The 22,614-nt window shown below is 46.1% G+C and overlaps 1 protein-coding gene across 1 annotated transcript in view; it reads left to right on the forward strand.

The window, feature by feature from the left end:
• The first annotated feature begins 594 nt into the window (after positions 1-594).
• The window catches only part of TTC23L (tetratricopeptide repeat domain 23 like), a 26,315-nt gene continuing 4,295 nt past the window's right edge, over positions 595-22,614 (forward strand). Inside the window, exons 1-8 of the mRNA XM_087715469.1 lie at positions 595-615; positions 972-1,095; positions 4,032-4,194; positions 7,623-7,748; positions 13,373-13,550; positions 17,069-17,177; positions 20,029-20,156; positions 22,468-22,614. The exon at positions 22,468-22,614 is cut by the window's right edge and continues 3 nt beyond it. Of these exons, the coding sequence (XP_087571595.1) occupies positions 595-615; positions 972-1,095; positions 4,032-4,194; positions 7,623-7,748; positions 13,373-13,550; positions 17,069-17,177; positions 20,029-20,156; positions 22,468-22,614 (996 nt within the window). The remainder of the gene's footprint in view (positions 616-971; positions 1,096-4,031; positions 4,195-7,622; positions 7,749-13,372; positions 13,551-17,068; positions 17,178-20,028; positions 20,157-22,467) is intronic.

Genomic DNA, 22,614 nt, shown 5'->3' on the forward strand with positions numbered 1-22,614 from the left:
TAACTCTTGGCAACTCTAAGATAAGTGGACTTCAAGTCTCAGAATTCCCCACCCCACTACTGGCTAAGGAATTGTGGGAGTTGAAGTCCACAGGGTTGAAAAATGCTGGTCTGGACTATGTATTACAATGAAGAGTCCCTTCCAAATTGGTGCTTCTATATTTAAATGAGAGTGGAAGGAAGGCACACCAAAGATTTATATGCCATCCAGCCCTTACAGGGTTGACTATGGTGTGTGAGGAAGCAGTCAAAGAAGTCAAAATCTTAGCCATCACAGCTTGTTCTAAACTCTGATCCTTTTACAGGAACAGACTTAAACTGACTCAAGCAAGCTGCAACTTTGGTTTCAGTAAAAGTGAGAAAGGAATGCAATTGTCGTATCATTTATGCCTTGAATTGGAATGTGTCAGCTCAGAACTGAGTATATCAGGGGTCAGCTGCTATGGGTTCGCCTGGGTTCGGGAGAACCCGTAGCAAACATTATGACTAGTTTGGAGAACCTCCAAAACCCACCCCTCTCTGGCCCCACCCACCCCATCCTGCTCCTCCCATCCCGCTCCTCCCACCCCATCCCTCCCCTCCCGGTAGTCTCTACATGGTCCATTTTGGATGCGAGGTAAGTGCATGGAGGTTTGGAGATGGGGAAAAAATGGGCCTCCCCAAAGTTCCGGAAGGCTGAAAACGGGCCCATTTCTGGTCTCCGGAGGGCCTCCAGAGCCCGGGAGAAACAATTTTCGCCCTCCTGGAGGCTCGAGGAAAGCCTGAAGAGCCTGGGGAAGGCATAAATTGCCCCCCCCCCCCGCCATAGTGCAGGAGGCTGACTAGGTGATGCTCATCATGGCCATGCGCACCCACCAACCTGTCAGAGAACACGTTGCTGAAATTTTTGAAGCCCATACCTGGATTATATGTGTGTCCAGCAGGTAGCTACAGTTGAAATAAGAAATTAACCACATAAATGTTCTTCCCCAGGTACATAAAAGCTGCAAGGAGTTGATGCAATGCACAGTCCTCACTAGAATTATCTATGGAAACCAACATTGGAGGCTAGCAGAAGCTCTTGCCAATCTCGCTCACGGCTACCTTACCCTACAAAGTAAGACATTTTTTGCCACGATCCCTCCAGAAAATAAAGGGAACTAAAATGCTATGGATGCTCTATTTCTAAGTCCAGGACCTAGTGATGTGGTTTACGTGCTTTCATTTTCTTTCATTTTGTTGGGAATGACTGGAGTTGTAGTCTAACTTTTTAGAAGAGTTCCAAGATGAAGGAGACTGACTCCCCAAACCCATGAAGCTAAGGCAATTTCTCTTACTCACAGGAAGAGAGATCTGGTAGTTGTTACTGGCAATGGTAGCCCCTTTCCAGTGGTGGGATTCACTGACATCCTTGGTCTCCAACAATACTGGGTCAAGAGCCTCACCAAAGAGCTTATCCCCTTTAAATGGGGCCAAGGTGAGACTCCATTTCTACTGCATGTCCACCTGCCAATGGTGAAGCCAAGCCAGGAGCCTGGAAGTTTTTCTTCAGTCCAGTTGCCTCTTGAAAAAAGCACCTTAGGGACAACCATGACCTGGATGACTGAGAATCTCCATAGACATTTAAAATGACTTCATGGTACATAATCAACCAATCAATCAGGGAAATTAATTAATATCGAATGCCCATTAGCTATGAGACTTTAGTAGGCATGAGAATTAAGTACATTTGCTGAGGATCAATATTATAAACTAAATAACACACAAAAACAAATGCACATTACCACTCAGACAAATACCAGATTTTCCTCTTACCAATAGACAATGGCAGAAGACCTGCAGACTTACCCAGAATCTGAGTCGAATAAGAGTAGAGTAGAGTAGAGTAAAGTAGAGTAGAGTAGAGTAGAGTGGAGTGGAGTGGAGTGGAGTGGAGTGGAGTGGAGTGGAGTAGAATAGAATAGAATAGAATAGAATAGAATAGAATAGAATAGAATAGAATAGAATAGAATAGAATAGAATAGAATAGAATAGAATAGAATAGAATAGAATAACAGAGTTGAAAGGGACCTTGGAGGTCTTCTAGTCCAACCCCCTGCCTAGGCAGGAAACCCTACACCACTTCAGACAAATGGTTATCCAACATCGTCTTAAAAACTTCCAGTGTTGAAACTTTCACAACTTCTGGAGGCAAGCTGTTCCACTGATTAATTGTTCTAACTGTCAGGAATTTTTCCTTAGTTCTAAGTTGCTTCTCTCCTTCATTAGTTTCCACCCATTGCTTCTTGTTCTACTCTCAGGTGCTTTGGAGAATAGCTTGACTCCCTCTTCTTTGTGGCAACCCCTGAGATATTGGAAGACTGCTATCATGTCTCCCCTAGTCCTTCTTTTCATCAGACTAGACATACCCAGTTCCTGCGACCATTCTTCATAGGTTTTAGCCTCCAGTCCCCTAATCATCTTTGTTGCTCTTCACTGCATTCTTTTAACATCATGACTCTCCTCTCACCACCCTATAAGGAACTGTGGCATTTTGCAAGGATAGCAGTGGAAGAAAACAATAATCCCAGATGTTAAGAAAAGAAGTTTTTTTAAAAAAATTAGCAAGCATCAAGTAATATGAGTCACCCTCGAGTGCAATGGAGGAGGAGGAGAAGAAAAAAGGTGCAGGCAACTCCAAGAATAGACATTGAGAAGGAAAAATAACAGGGAAGGGAAAATACTAGTCAGCAACCCAGATCCTGTAATCGAAATAACTGCACCTGAACCTAGAGAGAAAATTACTAGATTAATGATTGGGGTGCATGTTTCCACCTGCCTAGCAGTGATCATTCCACTGTTTTACTATTGGAGTTGGAAATAAATACCTAGCTGTTGAATCCTGCCATCTAGTGACTATTTTATAATTTCATCAAAGAGTAGAGTAGAGTAGAGTAGAGTAGAGTAGAATAGAATAGAATAGAATAGAATAGAATAGAATTCTTTATTGGCCAAGTGTGATTGGACACACAAGGAATTTGCCTTTGGTGCATAGTGTTCATAAAAAGAAACAGACATCATTAAGTGTTGTATCTTATGATTCTTGATGAATGTCAAGAATACAAGCAACAAGGTTATAGTCATAAGTGGGGGATAAGAGGTACTAGGAAGGATGAGAAGAAGAATTGTAATAAATACAGTCTTAATAAAGTGTTGTGGGAATCAGTTGTTTAGCAGAGTGATGGCGTTCAGGGAAAATCTGTCCTTGTGTCTAGTTGTTTGGTTTAGGTTTAGGTTTAGGTTTAATTTATTTGTATGCCGCCCTTTTCCCTGAAGGGACTCAGGGCGGCTCACAACTCAAAAAGGGAGGGGAAATACAAACATAAAAAACCATACATAGTTAAAAGCACAACAATCATACCATTCGAAGTGGGGCAGCGAGTCTTTAGCCCCAGGCCGGTCGGAACAGCCAGGTTTTAAGGGCTATGCGGAAGGCCTGGAGGGTGGTGAGGGTACGAATCTCCACGGGGAGTTCGTTCCAGAGGGTCGGAGCAGCCACAGAGAAGGCTCTCCTCCGGGTAGTCGCCAGTCGACACTGGCCGGCGGATGGAATTCGGAGGAGGCCTAGTCTGTGGGATCTAATTGGTCTAGTGGAGGTAATTGGCAGTAGGCGGTCTCTCAAGTATCCAGGTCCAATACCATGAAGGGCTTTGTAGGTGATAACTAGCACCTTGAAACGTACCTGGAGATCAACAGGCAGCCAGTGCAGCTCGCGGAGGATAGGTGTTACGTGGGTGAACCGAGGCGCACCCACGATCGCTCGCGCGATCTGGTGTGCAATGCCCTATAGCGTCATTTTGAGAGTAGAAGTTGAAATTATTTATTTCCAGGATGTGAGGGGTCTGTAGTTATTTTCACAGCCCTCTTTTTGACTATACACTGGCATATAGTACTAAAATCCATAAAAAAGGCATACAGTACTAAAACCCAAGCCAATTCATTGAACGTTTTGATAGGACAAACTACCCTATGCTTCTTTCTATTTTTGTTCAGTAATTTAATTAATTATTCCAGATCTTCCGTGTCAAGCTATGCACCATGCAAATTCAGCGAAATATATCCTCTTTTCCCTAAGGGGTGATACTCCTCCGGCATCCTCAGAGGAGAAAGGAACTATTTGGAGCACCCTTGTGACAATCTACTACACCTTGGGCATGGCAAATCTGATGCAGAAAGAATATCCTTGCGAGTGGCCAAGAGCAAAGGAGTCGGGTATGGGAAGCACAAACAAATTCTTTTGCACAGCTGTGTCCTTCACCAAACAGTTCAGGGTCTTTCCATCAGTGGGGTAAAGCAATGCTGGGATATACAGTTGATGGTTTAGCAATATAAAAATATAAACAATTAACCAAATAAATACCTACTAGGTGGAATGTAGCCTGGATTCCCAGGAGGGGGCGGGGCTGCATTCTAGAGCAGGGCTGTCAAACTCATGGCCTGCAGGCCAGATGCTGTTGTCATCTGCCAATGGAACTGGCAGCAGATTCGGACAGTGAGGAGGTTGGGGAGGAATGTGGCCCAGTCCTGGAGTCTGAGGAAGGCTCTGATGAGGACTCTGTGTCAGAGGCAGTGGGGGGGGGGGCAGATCCGTATGCCAGTTATCAGCTGCCTTCAGAGTCAGACATCAGTGAGGCAGACGAACAGCTGGAGCCTGTTCCCAGTGTGTGCATATGCAGAGCTGCCAGACGAAGAGAACAGCTAAAGAACAGGGGTCGACTTGGGAGTAAGGCCACAGGTGGACAATGAATGGCCCCTCCCAGAGGAAATAAAAGAGGAGTGAAAGGGGAGTGGAGTTTTCGGAGACAATTAGTTCACTTAATTGGTTCGTCCCTCTCCAAGTTTTGCAGATATCAGCCTGGCAGCTCTCCAAGTCAGATAAGGTCTGTGACTGCAAATCCTCCCTTGAAATACTTTGCTGGATGTGAATGAGCAGAATTCACAGTAAATTAATAAAAGGGTTTTTTGTCGGGACAAGGAGTTTGCTTCATGCTCTTGGGCAGCCTAGGTCAGAACAGACGCGTCATGCCCTGGCCACACCCACGCCTGGTTTAGCAAAGGGGGGGGGAGTTGCGATATGTCACATGATGATGCAAATTTGACATCCCTGTTCTAGAGAATCAAGAAGAGGCAGCTTGGTTGAGAAGAAGAGGGTCAAGCCGCTTCTCCCTAGGTGTTCTCACAGTATATCTTTAGCAATGCAAGTAGTTTGCTTTAGTTTGGCAAGATTTCTGTCTATATGTGAGAAACAATCAAGTAAACTGCTTAGAAGGTACTCAGCAGGCCTTTCTTGCTTTTTGGAGCCTGATACATAAATTGATTCAGGGTAGGGAAGCAGGGAAGTATCAACCAGGCCTTTCAGTCTGTAAAAAACAAAATCTTGGTTGGAGTCTGCTCCGAGAACTTCCCTTTGCATAGGAAGCCACAGTAAGTCTCAGCAAAAGATAGAAGCTGTTATATAGATTTAGCAACACTGGAGGCCACCAAAGAGATGCAGAAAGCATTTAACTCTTTGCTGCCACCTCCTGGTTTCTTAGATTTTTTGCAAGCCAGATCTGAGCGGCTTAGCATTACGCACACCTATCCTATTCCACATGAGAAAAGGTCTTAAGTCCTTCTGCTGCCATTCCTCTCTAAGGGATTGTGTGTGGTAGCTTTGGACATCGGAACAGGCCAGCTCCCTAATTGCTTCTTTGTTCAATTTATATTGTTCTCCACTTGCCAGGGGACTCCAAATGTAACATGAGGGGTTTGTGTTGCTTTCTCATTTAGTCGTGTTGGATTCTGTGTGCCCCCCTACCCCAGCCACCTGACAATTATTGGCCATTATTGTTTTTCAGCATTGTTTCTTGGAGCACGCATGTGACTTATCTGCAAACTCATTCTCTGCTCTGCTGTATTTAAATTGTGTAGAGTTTAAGACTTGGGTAACTGTTGTGGCCCAGCAGGAGCCGTTGGAGCTGCCACTAGACTCCAACAGCGGGGAGCCCTATGAGTCAGCTTTGGAGGATGTGGAGGACCCTGGACAGGGTTCCGACTCCAAGCAGGGCGCAGAGAGGCTGGTTGTCCACGAGGAGGCACATGAGCCTTGGACCAGTGGGGAGGAGACAAAGGAGCGTGATCCGGACGTCAGCAGTGGGGAGGAGCCAAGGGAGTTGTTCCTAGATGTCCAGCACCAGAGAGCTAATAGGCGTAAGGAAAAATTATGCAATTACAGGAGGTAATTGCACTCAGCTGGTGGTCATTAGGCTCCTCTCCAGACTATAAAAGGACTGCTTGTGCACACGCCCCTTTTATTTATTTATTTATTTATTTATTTATTAAATATATTTATATGCCGCCCAATCCCGAAGGACTCCGGGCGGCTTACAAAAAATATAAGAAAAAACACATAACGATAAAAGAAAACAATTTTAAAACAATCAACACCCTTATACGTTCATTCTAGTCGGGGCTGGACCTCAATAGTGAGGTCAACAGCCCAGTTTTTACAGCTTTCCTGAAGGCCATGAAAGTGGGTAAGGTCCGGATTTCCGGGGGGAGCTGGTTCCAGAGAGTCAGAGCAGCCACAGAGAAGGCTCTCCTCCGAGGGCCCACCAGCTGACACTGTTTGGCTGATGGCATCTGAAGGAGGACCAATCTGTAGGATCTTACTGGCTGCTGGGAGGTATGTGGCAGCAGGCGGTCTCATTGACTTTTGCAGAAGTCAACGCAGGAACTAATGTTGGAGAACATTATTGTGAGCTTGGCAGGCTGGATTGCTGCCACGGCTTATCTGTGCTGGATTGCTGCCCAATCTTGTCTGTGCCGGTTTGCTGCCAAGGACCTGTCTGTCTGTCTGTTAATTAAATGCTGTAACATATCTTTAGCTCGGAGTGTGTGTTGGTGTGGGACGAGGGAGGTCAGAACAGGTAACCAAAGGACTAATAATCCAGAAGGGCCCTGAATCTATAAAATAAATGGGACAATTCTTATGCATAATATCAGAGTTTATGGAGGAATGTCGCTAGCCTGCATCTTCCTTTTATTTCAGTAGGATTTGTACCAAGTTTCCTTATGGAAATTCAGGCACCAAACATCTGTCGCCAGTGTCAAGAATAAATTAATTGTCAGTCACAAAACCCATCACCTTCTTTTAATCACCCCATAATCCCTTGTGGGGTGGAGTCTGGGCAACCAAATGGAGCTGAGTCTTTACTGGCCGGATGCTCTTCCTGTCGCCAATGCGGAGTTTTGTTCAGCAGATATATTCTCATTGGGCCCAGAGAGAGAAATATTTGCCTCTACTAGGATCAAAATCACAGCCTCCCAATTGTGAGGCGAGAGCGCCACCTCTAGGCCACAGCACCGCTCCTTGGAGTCACAAAGCTGCATCATTCAAAAGTTTTATTCTTTGCACTGCTTCAGGATATACTGATTTACATTCCCGTTAACTAGAGAGCAGAAATTGTCAAACCACACAAAGGAAGAAAAATGGTTTCAGATCTGCCAATATAACGGAAGTCCAAATCAACAGCGTAAGTTCCTCCTCTTCTGTTATTATTATTTTTTAATTGCTTGCCTGATTTAAATGTACTTCCATTATTGATTTCTCCTTGACTTTTCTACTGCCAAAGAATGTTACCGCAACCTGCAGAAGGCTAAAAAATGCCTGGAAGAACTGCAAGGGTTAGATTGGAAAGGAGCTGGCAAACCTAAAGTATGCACCAAAGACATCATTGTGGCACTTGGCAGGTAAGCAAAAAATTATAGTTTAGAAGTGGTTTGATAAACAAGGACATCCGCCATAAGGAGATTTTTTTTTCTCAAATTGAGATTGGACCAACTTCAAACAAACATGCTTTGGGGCAGGTATAAGGGGATCCCTGCAAGTGAAAGAGTCTGTTTATGTGGGATGGGGGCAGTGGTGGGTTTCAAAAATTGTTCGAACCTACTCTGTGGGTGTGGCCTCCTTTGTGGGAGTGGCTTGCCGCCCATGTGACCCGATGGGAGTGGCTTGCTGCCCATGTGGCCGGATATGAAGATGCCGACGACACTTGTCAGAACCACCTTAAATGACCTCACACACAGCACTGGCATGCATAAGAATAGGATGTAAACTTGTTTTTTAAAAGGCATCTTTGGTTTGCGTTAAAACAACTTCAACATATGCAATGTTCTGATTGCACCCCAAACACAGTAGTCATCCTTACCTTTCACAGAGGCACTGAGTTTTATAAATAGGAGCATGATAGTGTAGAATAATCATATCCAAGGACCAGTGGTGGGTTTCAAAAAATTTTGGAACCTCTTCTGTAGGTGTGGCCTGCTTTCTGGGTCCACTGGTGGAACCTCTTCTAACCAGTTCGGTAGATTTGACGAACCGGTTCTACCGAATAGGTGCGAACTGGTAGGAACCCACCTCTGGATGGGGGGAAGTCGAAACAATGTCCCACGTAATTTTTGATTGCCCCCTGTACTCAGATTTGAGGGAACACCAGTTGGGTAGGATCTAAAGAGTGCTTTTTGCAACATTGTTTGTTAGGTACTAATTTGCAATTGGTGAAATGGATTGCCAAATTTACTGCAAAGTGGATGGAAATAAGGACAATGTTGGTGCAGCAGATCGTGGGAGATGGTAGGAAAGACCACTTGACGGGGTAGATGTAGGGGTGACATTTTAATATAGTTTCAAGCATATTTAATTTGTATCTTAAATTATTGCATTCTATTCTGATTATATTTTAAATTGTGTTTTATTCCATTTGCATTTTAGATTGTGGTTTATTTCAATCTCATTTTAAATTACGGTTTTTGTCTCTGGAACTTAGTATTTTGATATGGCCCAAGGGCTAATCAATAAAGATTGATTGATTGATTGAAATAAGGACACAGATGCATTATATCAGTGATGGCTAACCTTTTTGTCATTGTGTGCCGAAAGCCAACGCACACGCACCCATAATGCAACACACGCCCCCCCAACCCACAGCCTGCTCAAGCCCCTCCCGCATGTACCCCGCCCCCTGTGAATGCACACGCGACCTCCCCCGCATGTGCCCTGCCCCTCACACATGCCCCCACGTATGCACTTGACTCTCGTGCATGCGCACGCAACCCCCGTGCACCCTCCCCCATGCGTGGGTGTGCAAACCGCCCACGGTCCCCCATGCATGCGCACAAGTCTCCCACATGCACTCCACCCTCCCCCCATGTATGCGTAGCAGAAAGCTGAAAAACAGCTGGCCAGAGGGAGGTGCACACATGTGCGGTGGAGCTGAGCTGGGGTTACAGCTTGTGTGCCCACAGAGGGGGCTCTGCATGCCACCTGTGCCACCTGTGCCATAGGTTCAGCATTATATGAACAGATTAAGGGCAGAGGTGACCTTAATATGGGCAACATATACAGGTGTGTCCTTGGCTTACAACAATTTATTTAGTGACCATTCGATCCGTAGTTTCCAACTGCTTTTTTTTTTTGCACCAATTACAGCAATATTCTAATATTGTAACGCTGCCAAAAATTTAGCTACCTCCCTACTAAAAACCTGCAGTGCAACCATCATCTGTTGAGGAAAATCACAACAAATAGCTGGTCAGACTTTAGACTAGGTTAGAATAATTAAATGATTTGGGGAAGAAAATTGTCCACAAAAAATACTTTATCAGAAAGCTGAAGAAAAATCTGAAAAATTGAATCCATTCCAATTTCACTGATGGAAATCTTGCCAACAACCCTACACCCAACTCAGATTGATACCTTTGGCTTATTAAGTTTACATATCTAGGAATAAACAATGGTTGAAAACAGTCAAGCTTAGACATAGACAGCTCTGAGACGGCAATGCAATTTAATGACCTTTCTAGGCAAGGCCATTATATGGTCACTGTCCACAAGTCTCACGCAATCCATAGATAAAGAGTAACCAATAATTAAGATTGGTGTTGTCAGCTAACACATTTCCTTTTCAAGACCTGACTGGTTCAGCCTGCCATTAGATGTACCATATTTTTCAGAGTATAAGACGCACCTTTTTTCCTCAAAAAAGAGGCTGAAAATCTGAGTGAGTCTTATACATCGAATACAGCTCTCTTTTTTTGCCTCCTGAAGCCCCGCCCCTTCACCAAAATGGCCATGCATAGCGTTATGGAGGCTTTCAGAGAGCTCCTGGGGGCTGGGGAGAGCAGAAATGAGCAACCCCCCCCCCAGCCCCCAGCAGTATTCTATAAGCCTCCATAAGGCTATGCATGCAATTTTTTTAAACAAAAAACAGCCTGTTTTCGTGAAAAATGGGAGGTTTGCAGAGTGCAAAAACTTTTTTCCCCTTTCGGAAAGCTGTTTAGTTAGAGTGGTTGATGACAATTACATTGATCAAGTGCTGTGCCAGCAGAAACAAAGTTTTAGGTGCTACAGGATGTCAGCTATTTCCTTCTCCAGCACATGGATAAATACATCTGGAAACATCTACCCACCTACCTACCTACTCTCACTCACTCCCTACATACCTACTGTATTTCTCTCCCTCCCTCTATCTACCTATATACCTACCTACCTACTTTCTCCCCCCCCCTCTACCTATCTACTGTATTTCTCTCCATTTTTCTTTCTCTATCCCTCTACCTACCAACCTACCTACTCTTTCTCTCTCTCTCTCCCTACCTATCTACTGTATTTCTCTATCTCTCTCTATTTCTCTCTCTATCCCTCTACCTACCTACCTATCTACACTCTCTCTCTCTCCCTCCCTCCTTACCTACTGTATTTCTCCCTCTCCCTCTCCCCCCCCCTCTCTCTCCCTTTATCTACCTACCTACCTACCTACCTACCTACCTAACTACTCCCTCTCTTTCCCTACCTACCTACAGTATTTCTCTCTCCTTCTATCCATATCTATCCCTCTATCTACCTACCTACTTTTTTAAAAAAAAAATTGCCTCTACAAAACCTGGGTGCATCTTATAGTCCGGTGCGTCTTACACTCCAAAAAATATGGTAGTCTTCAACAAGGCTATAATAGAATCTGGCAATTGTGGCCATAAGTTGTGATGGTTGTATAGTGGGTCACCATGTGACTGGACCTCTGGACCATCTTTTTGTGGTGGTTGTAACCAAACGTGGCAGTCATTAAGTGAAGCCATTGTTTACTATGTGCTGGGTTCTGTTGGAAAATGGGAGGAAACATCGGTTTCCAGTAAAAATCGCTTAAATTGCAGTCACGTGACTATGGGGCGCTCAACTATCTGTAAATTCAGGCTGATGGCTGAGTATCCAAAACACGGACATGTGGCTACATGGGAAGAACTGACACAGTAACTTCAAAACTGGGGGATTTGGGGGGAATCCTTCATAACTTCAATCAATGGTGGGATCCTACTGGTTTAATCACCGGTTCGGTGATCACGCGCTTCACAGTTTTGAGAAAGCTTGCCTTCCTCATTACTGCTGGGGAGGAAAACAGCTGAGGCGTGACAATCCACTCTGCCATGCAACTCAGCTGAGAAGATATAGGTCAGTATAGTGCAGGGGCAGGCAGGCGGGGTCACTTGATTGTGGGAGTGAACCAGTTTACTCCCAACTGATTGCCGGAGCTACTGGTTCTCCCGAACAGGTAGAATCCCACCCCTGCTTCAAATGGTTGCTAAAGGACTGGTTCAGAAATCAAGGACTAGCTGCATTTCAGAGTAAATGATTGACTCAGTCAATCTGCCTTGACCAATATCTCAGTTTTATTTTGTGAGAGATTTGTTTAAATATTTAAAAACCTAGAATGACCAAATCAAAGTTTAAGCAATTTTTCTACATTCATTTTCATCCCCAGTGCCCAGTTGCAGCAGAGGTGGGTTCCTACCAGTACGGACCAGTTCGGCAGAGTAGGTAGCAACTCGGCCGGCCACGCTCCTGAACTGATTCTATCAATGCCACCATAGGCGCCGCCAGTGGTGGGTTGCAGGCGGTACATCCTGGTACGGGTGTACCTGTGCCTGCCGGGAGCACTGGGTAACGTTCCAGTATGGTGCTCTGGAGGGCCCACCTGCCCACCTGAATTCCTTACTTGTATTTGAGCTCTTCAGTGCTTCTGCGCACTCTCATGGAGCTTACAGCACCTGCGTGATGCTCCGCTGAGCAGCTGGAGCATCTCAGATGTGTCACGGAGGTAAGATGTGTGTGCGCGTGTGTGCGCGCATGCTGCATGCATGCATGTGTGGGACACCGTTGCCCATTGCAACCGGTACAGAACCCACCACTGGGTGCCACCATCTTCTTTTTTGCTTCTGCGCATGCACAGAAGCAATTTTTCACTACTGCGCATACACGCATAGTGCATATCAAATGTACATGCGCAAAGCGCATCCCTGAGCAAACTGGCAGTAAAAGAAGCCAGAACCCATCCCTGATTTTCAGGATAAAAGTTAAAAACCAAGTAACCAAATTATGGGATGCACAAAATACCCCTATTTTTTGCAGGTTAGCTAGCAAAGGGAATTAACCCTATTTTAATCTAAACTTCTAGGTTTGCACTACATAAGTTGACTTGCTTAAGGTAAAACTCAAAACGTACCTGGGTGTCGTTTAAGGTTAATTAGGACTTAAGCTGATCAGGAAATGACTCCTTTCTGAGTTTTGAAATTCTATGTCATTAAAAAGATTCCGTTGATTGTGATGTGATGTGTTCTGTTGATTTGTACTTGAGAGACCGCCTACTGCCAATTACCTCCACTAGATCGATTAGATCGCATAGATTAGGCCTCCTCCGAATTCCATCAACGAGCCAATGTCATCTGGCAACTACCCGGAGGAGAGCCTTCTCGGTGGCTGCTCCGACCCTCTGGAACGAACTCCCCGTGGGGATTCGTACCCTCACCACCCTCCAGACCTTCCGCACTGCCCTTAAAATCTGGCTGTCCCAGCAGGCCTGGGGCTAAAGATCCTAACCCCACCCGAATGGTATGATAGTTGTGTTTTCTTTTAACAATGTATTGTTTTATGTTCATAACTTGTTTTGTCCTCCCCTTCCCCTAACTTGTGAGCCGCCCTGAGTCCCCTCAGGGAAAAGGGCGGCATACAAATAAATAAACTATAAACTATGTGCCAATCCAAAGTATTGTTAAAAGCATCTCTGAATCTTGTAAAAACATGTTTTCCTAGATTTATGTCCCATATTTCCTCCAGAGGCTGAAGGCCCCATAACTAGCATTTTTTTTCCTTGCATTCTTCTCCCACAACTGCTCTGTTCAGTAATTTGGTTTGAGACTGGAGCAAAGTCAGAGAACTTCTCTGAGTGAAATTAGACTTGAACCAGATTCTCTCCAGTGAATGCAACGATTTGGCAACTGCGCCACAATCCAGCTGCTGTTTTTATTTTTATTTTTGTCCCTAGGGCAAGTCTGCAGAAAAACGAATTAGATTTGGCATCCAAGTATTTTGAGAAGGCCGTTGATGATCTCGTTTCAGCCGAAGGAAATGCGGCTCCAGAACTGATACCTCTTTATCAAGAAATAGCCAAAATCAAACGAATGAAAAAAATGTATGAAAAAAGTATTTCCTATGCATTACAGGTAAAGGATTTTTTTTTAACGCAATTGAAGAATATTGGGAAACTTCCACTGGTGCAAAAAGGTAGTTATGTGTGTTTCTCTAGATCAGGAGTGTCAAACTCAAGGCCTGTAGGCCGGATCCGGCCTGTGAGGAGTTTAGAACTGGCCTGCATGGCTGCCCTGGAAAAAGTGAAGGACTGGCCCACAGTGCCTCTGCCAGTGAAAACGGAGCTCGGGAGGGCAGGCAGCCCTCCCGAGCTCAGTTTTCACTGGTAGAGGGTTACAGGAAGGCGTCACAGCTGAAAATGGAGCTCAGGAGCTCGTTTTCTCTGGCAGAGTGCTGAGGCCCCCACAGGTATCCCAACACGAGAGACATTGAGCTGGCCATGTCCGCCCTGGACATGCCCACCCCCACCCCTTGGCAGACCATCTCTGGGTTGAGTTTCAGGATGTTGCCCCTGGGGATGTGGACAAGGCCATACGAGCTGTGAGTGCCTCCACCTGTGTACTGGACCCGTGTCCCTCCTGGCTGGTTGCCAACAGCAGGGCTGGATCCAGGCGGTCGTTACCACCTCCCTTTGGGAGGGGCACTTCCCCGCCGCACTTAAAGCGGCGGTGGTGAGACCCCTCCTGAAGAAACCATCCTTGGATCCAGCCGTTCTCAACAATTACCGTCCAGTCTCCAGCCTCCCCTTTGTCGGGAAGGTTGTTGAGAAGGTGGTGGCCTTCCAGCTTCAACGGTCCTTGGAGGAAGCTAGTTACCTTGACCCCTTCCAGTTCGGCTTCAGACCTGGTTACAGCACAGAAACCGCTTTGGTCGCATTGACCGATGATCTCTGGAGAGCCAGGGATGGAGGCCATGTGTCCATCCTGGTTCTCCTTGACCTCTCGGCGGCTTTCTATACCATCGACCATGGTATCCTTCTGCGACGACTGCGGGAGGTGGGGGTGGAAGGCACTGTTTTGCAGTGGTTCTCCTCCTACCTCTCGGACAGGTCGCAGTCGGTGTTGGTTGGGGGGCAGAGATCGTCCCCTAGGCCCCTAACATATGGGGTGCCGCAGGGTTCGGTCTTATCCCCCCTACTATTTAACATCTACATGAAACCGCTGGGTGAGATCATTCGGAGGCACGGGATAAAATACCACCAATACGCGGACGACACTCAGCTGTATCTGTCCACCCCATGCCAACTCAATGAAGCGGTGGACGTGATGAACCGGGGTCTTGAAGCCGTTAAGAACTGGATGAGAGCTAACAAACTGGTACTCAACCCAGACAAGACCGAGTGGCTGTTGTGTTTCCCTCCCAATAATTTGGCCAGTGTTCCATTGCTCAGGCTGGGGGGTCAAATTTTATACCCCTCAGATAGGGTTCGCAACTTGGGAGTCCTCCTGGACCCACAGCTGACTTTTGACCATCACCTGTCGGCTGTGACCAGGGGGGCATTTGCCCAGGTTCGCCTGGTATGCCAGTTGCGACCCTACCTGAACCGGGAGGCTCTCACAACAGTCACTCGAGCCCTTGTGACCTCTAGGCTGGAATACTGCAATGTGCTCTACATGGGGCTGCCCTTGAAGAGCATCCGGCGACTTCAGCTAGTCCAGAATGCGGCCGCGCGAGTGATAGTGGGCGCACCGCAGTTCGCCCACATAACACGTATCCTCCGCGAGCTGCGCTGGCTACCTGTTGATCTCCGGGTGCGCTTCAAGGTGCTACTTACCATCCATAAAGCCCTCCATGGTAGTGGATCTGAGTACTTGAGAGACCGCCTCCTGCCAATTACCTCCCTTCGACCTATTAGATCGCACAGATTAGGCCTCCTCCGAGTTCCATCCGCCAGTCAGTGCCGACTGGCGACTACACGGAGGAGAGCCTTCTCAGTAGCAGCTCTGACCCTTTGGAACGATCTCCCCGTGGAGATTCGCACCCTCACCACTGTCCAGACCTTCCGCACAGCCCTTAAGATCTGGCTATCCCGTCAGGCCTGGGGATAAAAATTCTAATCCGCCCCACCCGAATGTTGAATGAAAGTTGCGTTTTATTGTTTTAATTTTTTTTATTCACGTATTGTCTTATGTTTTGTCTTGCACTCCCCCTCCTGTGAATTGTAAGCCGCCCTGAGTCCCCTCAGGGAAAAGGGCGGCCTATAAATAATAAATAAAATCAAAATCAAATCAACCCCCCCCCCCCAAAGTCAAACACAACCCTGATATGGCCTTCACTGAAATCTAGTTCGCTCCCCCGCTCTAGCTCTGGATCACACATTACGGGTCTGGTCCCCTAGCTGTATTGGTTGCCATTTTTTTCCTGGATCAATTCAAGGTGCTGGTTTTGACCTTTAAAAGTCCTCTATGAAATGGGATTATATGTATGAAATAAGGTTGGCCAATAACAAAGCACATTCTTGCATTTGATTTTTTTCCCCCATTGCTACTGATATTAAACTCCAACACCCCACATCCCCTGAATATGTGCTGAGATAAAATCCTTTCCCAAAGCTGTGTCAGGCGTGCCTCCATCAATAATCAGGAAAAAAACCTCCTAACTCCATTATTTATGGAATTAAAATACTTTTACTGGTTATGAAAAGATAGCAACAAAAGTAAAGCAAGATCTGAGCCAGAAAGGCGCGAACAAGTACATATCAAGCGATAACCCAGCCCCCTCCCTCCAATGACCCCACCCCAGTGTCCAATCTGGAACTCCCTGAGGTGTCATGTGGATTGTATCTCCAAAAGGCATCATCACGTTGGTATGTAGGACGGTTGACCGTGACCAGGTCCAAACACCAGCATGCGCAAAAGATGGTGAGAAGAAAACTCCCTTTTCCATATCACCTCCTGTACCATTTATTCCCATCCCAAATACCATGCCCCCACCCTCCTCGTTTCTATGGCAGCCGATAGCAAGTAAGCGAAGCAGAGGCTGACACTGTGATTCTGTGGGAAGGCTCCACATTGGGGAAGAGCCGAGGTGGCGCAGTGGTTAGGGTGCAGTACTGCAGGCCACTTCAGCTGAATGTTATCTGCAGTTCAGCGGTTCTAATCTCACCGGCTCAAGGTTGACTCAGCCTTCCATCCTTCCAAGGTGGGTGAAATGAGGACCCAGACTGTGGGGGCGATATGCTGACTCTGTAAACCGCTTAGAGAGGGCTGAAAGCCCTATGAAGCAGTATATAAGTCTAACTACTATTAGACCAGGACTCTAGCTTTAGGATGACGAAAAAGGTTTTGAGAGCCGTGATGGCACATTGGTTAGAAGGCAGTATTGCAGGCAAACTCTGCAGTCCACTGCCAGGAGTTCAATTCTGACCAGCTCAAGGGTTGATTCAGCCTTCCATCCTTCAGAAGTTGGTAAAATGAGGACCCGGATTGTAGAGGGGAATAGGCTGTCTCTGTAAACCGCTTAGAAAGGGCTGTAAAACACTATGAAATGGTGTAGAAGTCTAAGTGCTATTGCTATTTGAGGGAATGGACTGCCAGAAATCATGTGATAGTTCTTGGTTTGTGACCTGGAAACATCCATCTCTTTCCTTTAGGCTCATTCTGTGTCATTAGCTCTCTACCAGAAATCCAGCACTGAAGTTGGATCCGCAGCATTATTCCTGGGAAAGGCTTATGCTGCTACAGGAGAAGAGAATCACACTGGTAATTATGGAGTCAAACCATCAGATAAATATTGATTCATAGTCCCTGTCTTTTTAAAAATAAGTCAAGGTGACAAATGTATGATGGCAGCAGCAAAGCAGGATTCCTCTGGTTCATGTTTTCAGTAACTAGGAGGTTCTTTGATTAATGTTTCTAGTAGATTAAGAAGAAAACAAACTATGAATGGGAAATATACAGCCCAATAAGAACTGCTTCGAAACTGCCAAGGACACCGACTTCTACTTTGGTGACTTCCAAACTTGTTATAATAGGAAAACCACACTTCTTGAATATTTCGATGAGCATTAACAAGATCATACTAAGAAGCTGGAATGTTCTGTATTACATGCTAAAGCTACTGGGCAATATACATCAGTGGTGGGATTCAATTATTTTTTACTACCTGTTCTGTGGGCGTGGCTTGGTGGGCGTGGCAAGGGAAGGATGCAAAATCCCCATTCCCTCACCACCCCATTAACCTGCTTTCCAGCTCCATTCTCCTGCTCAGGCCAACAAAAGAAGATCAGATGGGAGGCAGCAGGGGTGGGAATAGCCTATTTGCTGGTTCTCCGAACTACTCAAAATTTCTGCTGCTGGTTCTCCAGAACCGTGGCACGACAAAACCGCGCTCGTCAAAATCGCGGTGATAAAATCGCAGCGCTAAAGCCGCGACGTCATCACCGCGCGTCATCACCGCCGCGACAACAGCGCGGCAACAGAAGGGCGCTTTAAAACAGCGCCGTGGCAGAAAGCCGATTTCAATTAAGGTAAGAGTTAGGATTAGGTTTAGGGGTTTGTTTTAGGGTTAGGTTTAGGGTTAGGTTTAGGATTAGGGTTAGGGTTAGGTTTAGCGTTAGGTTTAGGGTTAGGGTGAGGTTTAGCGTTAGGTTTAGCGTTAGGGTTAGCGTTAGGTTTAGGTTTAGGGTTAGGGTTAGGGTTAGGGTTAGGTTTAGCGTTAGGTTTAGGGTTAGGGTTAGGGTTAGGTTTAGCGTTAGGATTAGCATTAGGGTTAGGTTTAGGGTTAGGGTTAGGTTTAGCGTTAGGTTTAGGTTTAGGGTTAGGTTTAGCGTTAGGTTTAGGGTTAGGTTTAGGGTACTGAGTGCTTGGGAATGCGCGGATTTGTCCTCCGCGATTATGTCATCGCGGTAGGGTCACGTTTTTCCTTAGCACTTCGAACGGCGCGATTTAGTCTTCGCGCTTATGTCTCCGTGGATAAGGGCTTCGCGGATTTGTGGTGGAACCCTCCAGAACCTGTCAGAACTAGCTCAATACCCCCTCTGATATACATAACACCAGAAATGTGTCAGAATGACTATTACCAATGAAGCTGACTCACTCCAAACCGAAAATGTTTGAACTGTATATAAAGTACCGTATTTTTGGAGTATAAGACGCACTGGAGTATAAGACACATCAAGGTTTTGAAGAGGCAAATTTTTAAAAAAAGTTTTTGCACTCTGCAAGCCTCTGAAAAACGGCCCATTTTTTTGTGAAAACAGGCCCGTTTCCCCCCCCCCCCCAAAAAAGGGCATGAATAGCCTTAGGAGGCTTGTAGAGTGCTTCTGGAGGCGTGGGGCGGGGCAAAAACGAGCAAAAAATGGCCCATTTTTCACAAAAATGGGTGAGTTTTTTGTCAAAAAGGGGGCATGAACAGCCTTTAGAAGGCTTATAGAGTGCTCCTGGGAGCGGGAGGGGGGCATTTTTTGCTCAGTTTTGCATGCACACACACCACTCCCAGGAGCACTCTATAAGCCTTCTAAAGGCTATTCATGCCCCTTTTTTCTGCCCTCCTCTGCCCCCAGGAGCTCTCTGAATGCCTCCTAAAGGCTCTGCACGGCCATTTTGGTGAAGGGGGCGGTGATTCCATTTTGGTGAAAATCGGCCATTTTGGTGAAGATGCACCCAGTTTTTCAGCCTCTTTTTTGAGGGAAAAAGGTGTGTCTTATACTCCGAAAAATATGGTAATTCTCCGTCTTCTTAAGCTGCTCTTCTTTTGTCTCAGTGGTCAGTGAGGCACCCTCTCCACTTATGTACATAAATACAAAAAAAAAAACCCACCAATTTTGATCTGGCTGGGACTCTGTTTGGACAAGTCACACTGGGCTAATGGACCGGCCAAGGCTTACAGCTAACAAACACTTAATATTCCTTTCTCCTCCTGTCTCCTGGCTGTGTGGAAGATTGCTTGGACAATGACTGGCTGCTATGTGTTTAATTTTTAAAAAAAATTGTGTATTTTATTGTAAACTATCTAGAGGCAGTGATGGCAAACCTTTTCGGCATCAAGTGCCGAAAAGGAAGCATGCACGCACTTGTCTGGCCCGCAACATGGAAGAGGAGCTGCCCAGGGGGCATGCCCGCGCAAGAAAATGAACTTCCGGTTTCTGGCGCATGCAGGCACAGTGGCCAGGTAGTCTTCCAGTACCTGCTGCGCATGCGCACGTGATGATCAGCTGGCCGGGCGCATGCTCATGACGGAAAATGGAAGACCAGCTCTGCCAGTTTCTGCCACTGCTGCACACACGAAGTCCAGCTGAGCGTCACACGCACACGTGCACCAGAAACCCGGAAGAGGAACGGGTGACATCGCATGTGTCAGGTGACATGGCTCTGCGTGCCACTTCGGGCACGTGTGCCATAGGTTCGCCATCACGGATCTAGAGTCATGTAAAAGTGAGACAGGCAGTACATAAATCAAAGGAACGAATTGATAAATTTGTACTTCTTTTGGCATAACAAAATGACATCAAATATGAGAAGTGACATTAACTAATCCATGCAACTTCCTTACATGGATTTGTTTTGCAAGATAGATTTCATACGAAATACACCGCACTTGTTTTTTTTCTAGAGGCTGCTGAAAGGTATTTCACCGAGAGCTTGGCAGCCTACAATGAAGCATTAGGAATGGACCATCCTCAGACAATCAGCGCCCTTAAAGTTTTCAGCAAGTGGCTTGGACTTGCTGGAAAAAGAAAGGTAATCAAACATCTGCTGGGATACAGCTGTGTAACTGGCCATGCAAAGGCTGCACGGAAGGACAGCCAACAATAATAATCAGCTTGGAAGGATAAGATGGTTCCCCGCAATTAGTTACAATTGGGATGGTGGGGGGGCTTGTACCAAGGAGCAAGATCACAGCTGGATTAGGAAAGGTTATTCCCCTAGGGAAAAATATTCTAGGAAATATTAAAAATTCAGAATATTATACCTCCCTGGATGAGAAAATGATCTTGGAAAGTAGCCCCCACCTTTGTTAATAGCCATAAAGACTGGTGCCAACCTATCTACAAGACAAGAGACTGGGCCATCTTATCTACAAAAGACCTTCAGCTCCAGGGTGATAAGATTAGCCCTCACTCAAGATCCAAACCAGGACAAAACCCTTAAGCCATAATAGGAATTGCTCAAAGCCCCTTCATTACATCACCCAGCAAGATTCAACCAAGCCTGGAACTCAAGACAACCTACAAAGTTACCCCTGCATGGCCCCATGGGAGTCTGACAACCAATCAGAATACATTTCTTACACAGGAATAGGAAGCTCCAAGGCAGGGACTAAGAGAGAGTATATATATAAATATATATAAATATTCTTCCTCCCATATTTGGGCATACAGGGGGTTGTACAAATCTAATAGATACCTTTCACCCTGGCTTCGCTGATAACGGATAAGAGCCTGTGGCCTAATGGCTAAGATGTCTGCCTAGTATGTAATATAGCCCAGGTTCAAATCCCAGTAAGAGTATGGCTAGCTGATGAGAGCTAAATAGCTTGAAATAGATCTATACTAGTCTCCCTTTATTTATTTATCAGCACAAATACAACATATGTATATATACATATACATATACATATACATATACATATACATATACATATACATATACATATACATATACATATACATATACATATACATATACATATACATATACATATACATATACATATACATATACATATACATATATATCTTTCTCTCCCTCTCCCTCCCTCCCATGTGTTTGATTGCCCAGGATCTCAAACCATGCGGTCCTGTCCACCATTAAAACATCTTTCTAAACTAAAGTGACCAGACGTCCCACTTTTGGCGGGACAGTTCTGCTTTTTAAAAATTTGTCCCGCATCCCACGGCATTTTTAAAAAGTCCCGATTCTTCAGTCGGCCGCGCACATGGCAAAAAAACACTGCGCAGCAGTTTGCAACTGCCGCATAGTGATTTCTACTGTCACAGACTCTGGAAGCTGGGGAGGTCCTTTGCAGGTGGTTAGAACTGGCCACCCGCAAAGGATCTCCCCGGACTTGTTTTGATGAGCGCGAGGCGACTGACGGTAGTTTGCGCTGGCCGCGCCCGCCCGTGACAACGGCACCTCCCCCTCCACTCGGAGCACCTGAGGTGGGCACCGCGTTACCCCTGCCGCTGCCGCCTTCTCCTTCACCGTGCTTTTGAGAAGCCATGGGGCCTATTTTTCCTGCTCCCGCCCCCTCCGCCGCCTTCCTACTGGCTCCCGCGGCCTCATGGCTCCTCAAAAGCATGGCGGAGGAGGCGGCGGCAGGGGTAACGTGGTGCCCAGCTCAGGTGCTCCGAGCAGGGGGGGGAGGTGGCACCGCCATTGCCATGGGCGGGGGCGCCAGCAGAAGCTTTGGTGGCTTCACCTCAGCTGCAGCGCCGGGCGGCAAATATGGTGGCTCTGTTGGAGGCGGAGGCGGCAGGGGTAACGTGGTGCCCAGCTCAGGTGCTCCGAGCAGAGAGGGAGGTGGCACCGCCACTGCCACGGGCAAGGGCGCCAGCGGGAGCTTTGGCGGCTTCACCTCAGCCGCAGCACCGGGTGGCAAATGTGGTGGTGCTGTTGGAGGAGGAGGCAGCATATAGAGTAAATTTTTAATCAAGACCCCCCCCCCCCGGTCAATGGTTTCCCGCTTTACCAATTTTAAAATCTGGTCACCTTATTCTAAATAATCTCCATGTTTCCAGTGTCTTTCTCCCCACTTGGAACTGAACCCAGATGGGCATTTCTTCCAACATAAGATAAGAAGCCATAACCTATGAAACTCTAACATTTTAGTAAGATCCAAGTAACAGGGCTAGAGCTTTAAATTGCTGAATAATCAGTTGTTCACTAGAGAGAAAAGACTAGCTATATTTCAAAAAGACATGTGTGGATGAATGGATGGATGAAAAGTTATATAGTAAACCCAAAAGGAATGAGCATAAATAAGCGAAGTATTTGTGTTGGAGAGGGCAGGAGTTATAAAAAATATTCTATTTTTTATGATTTCTTTCAGCAAGCCTATGAATTACTCAAAGGGTCCTTTAAAACTCAACAAAATCCCTGCAATGATTTTAATAAGCAGGCCGTTGAACGATTATATCTCATGGGCTGCATTTGCCTAGCCGAGGAGAAAATAGGGGAGGCCTATCAACTGCTCAGT

Source organism: Thamnophis sirtalis, unplaced genomic scaffold, assembly GCF_051295495.1.
Source record: "Thamnophis sirtalis isolate CommonGarterSnake01/CBP01778 unplaced genomic scaffold, rThaSir2_p1.2 scaffold_5, whole genome shotgun sequence".
NCBI classification, from domain to species: domain Eukaryota; kingdom Metazoa; phylum Chordata; class Lepidosauria; order Squamata; family Natricidae; genus Thamnophis; species Thamnophis sirtalis.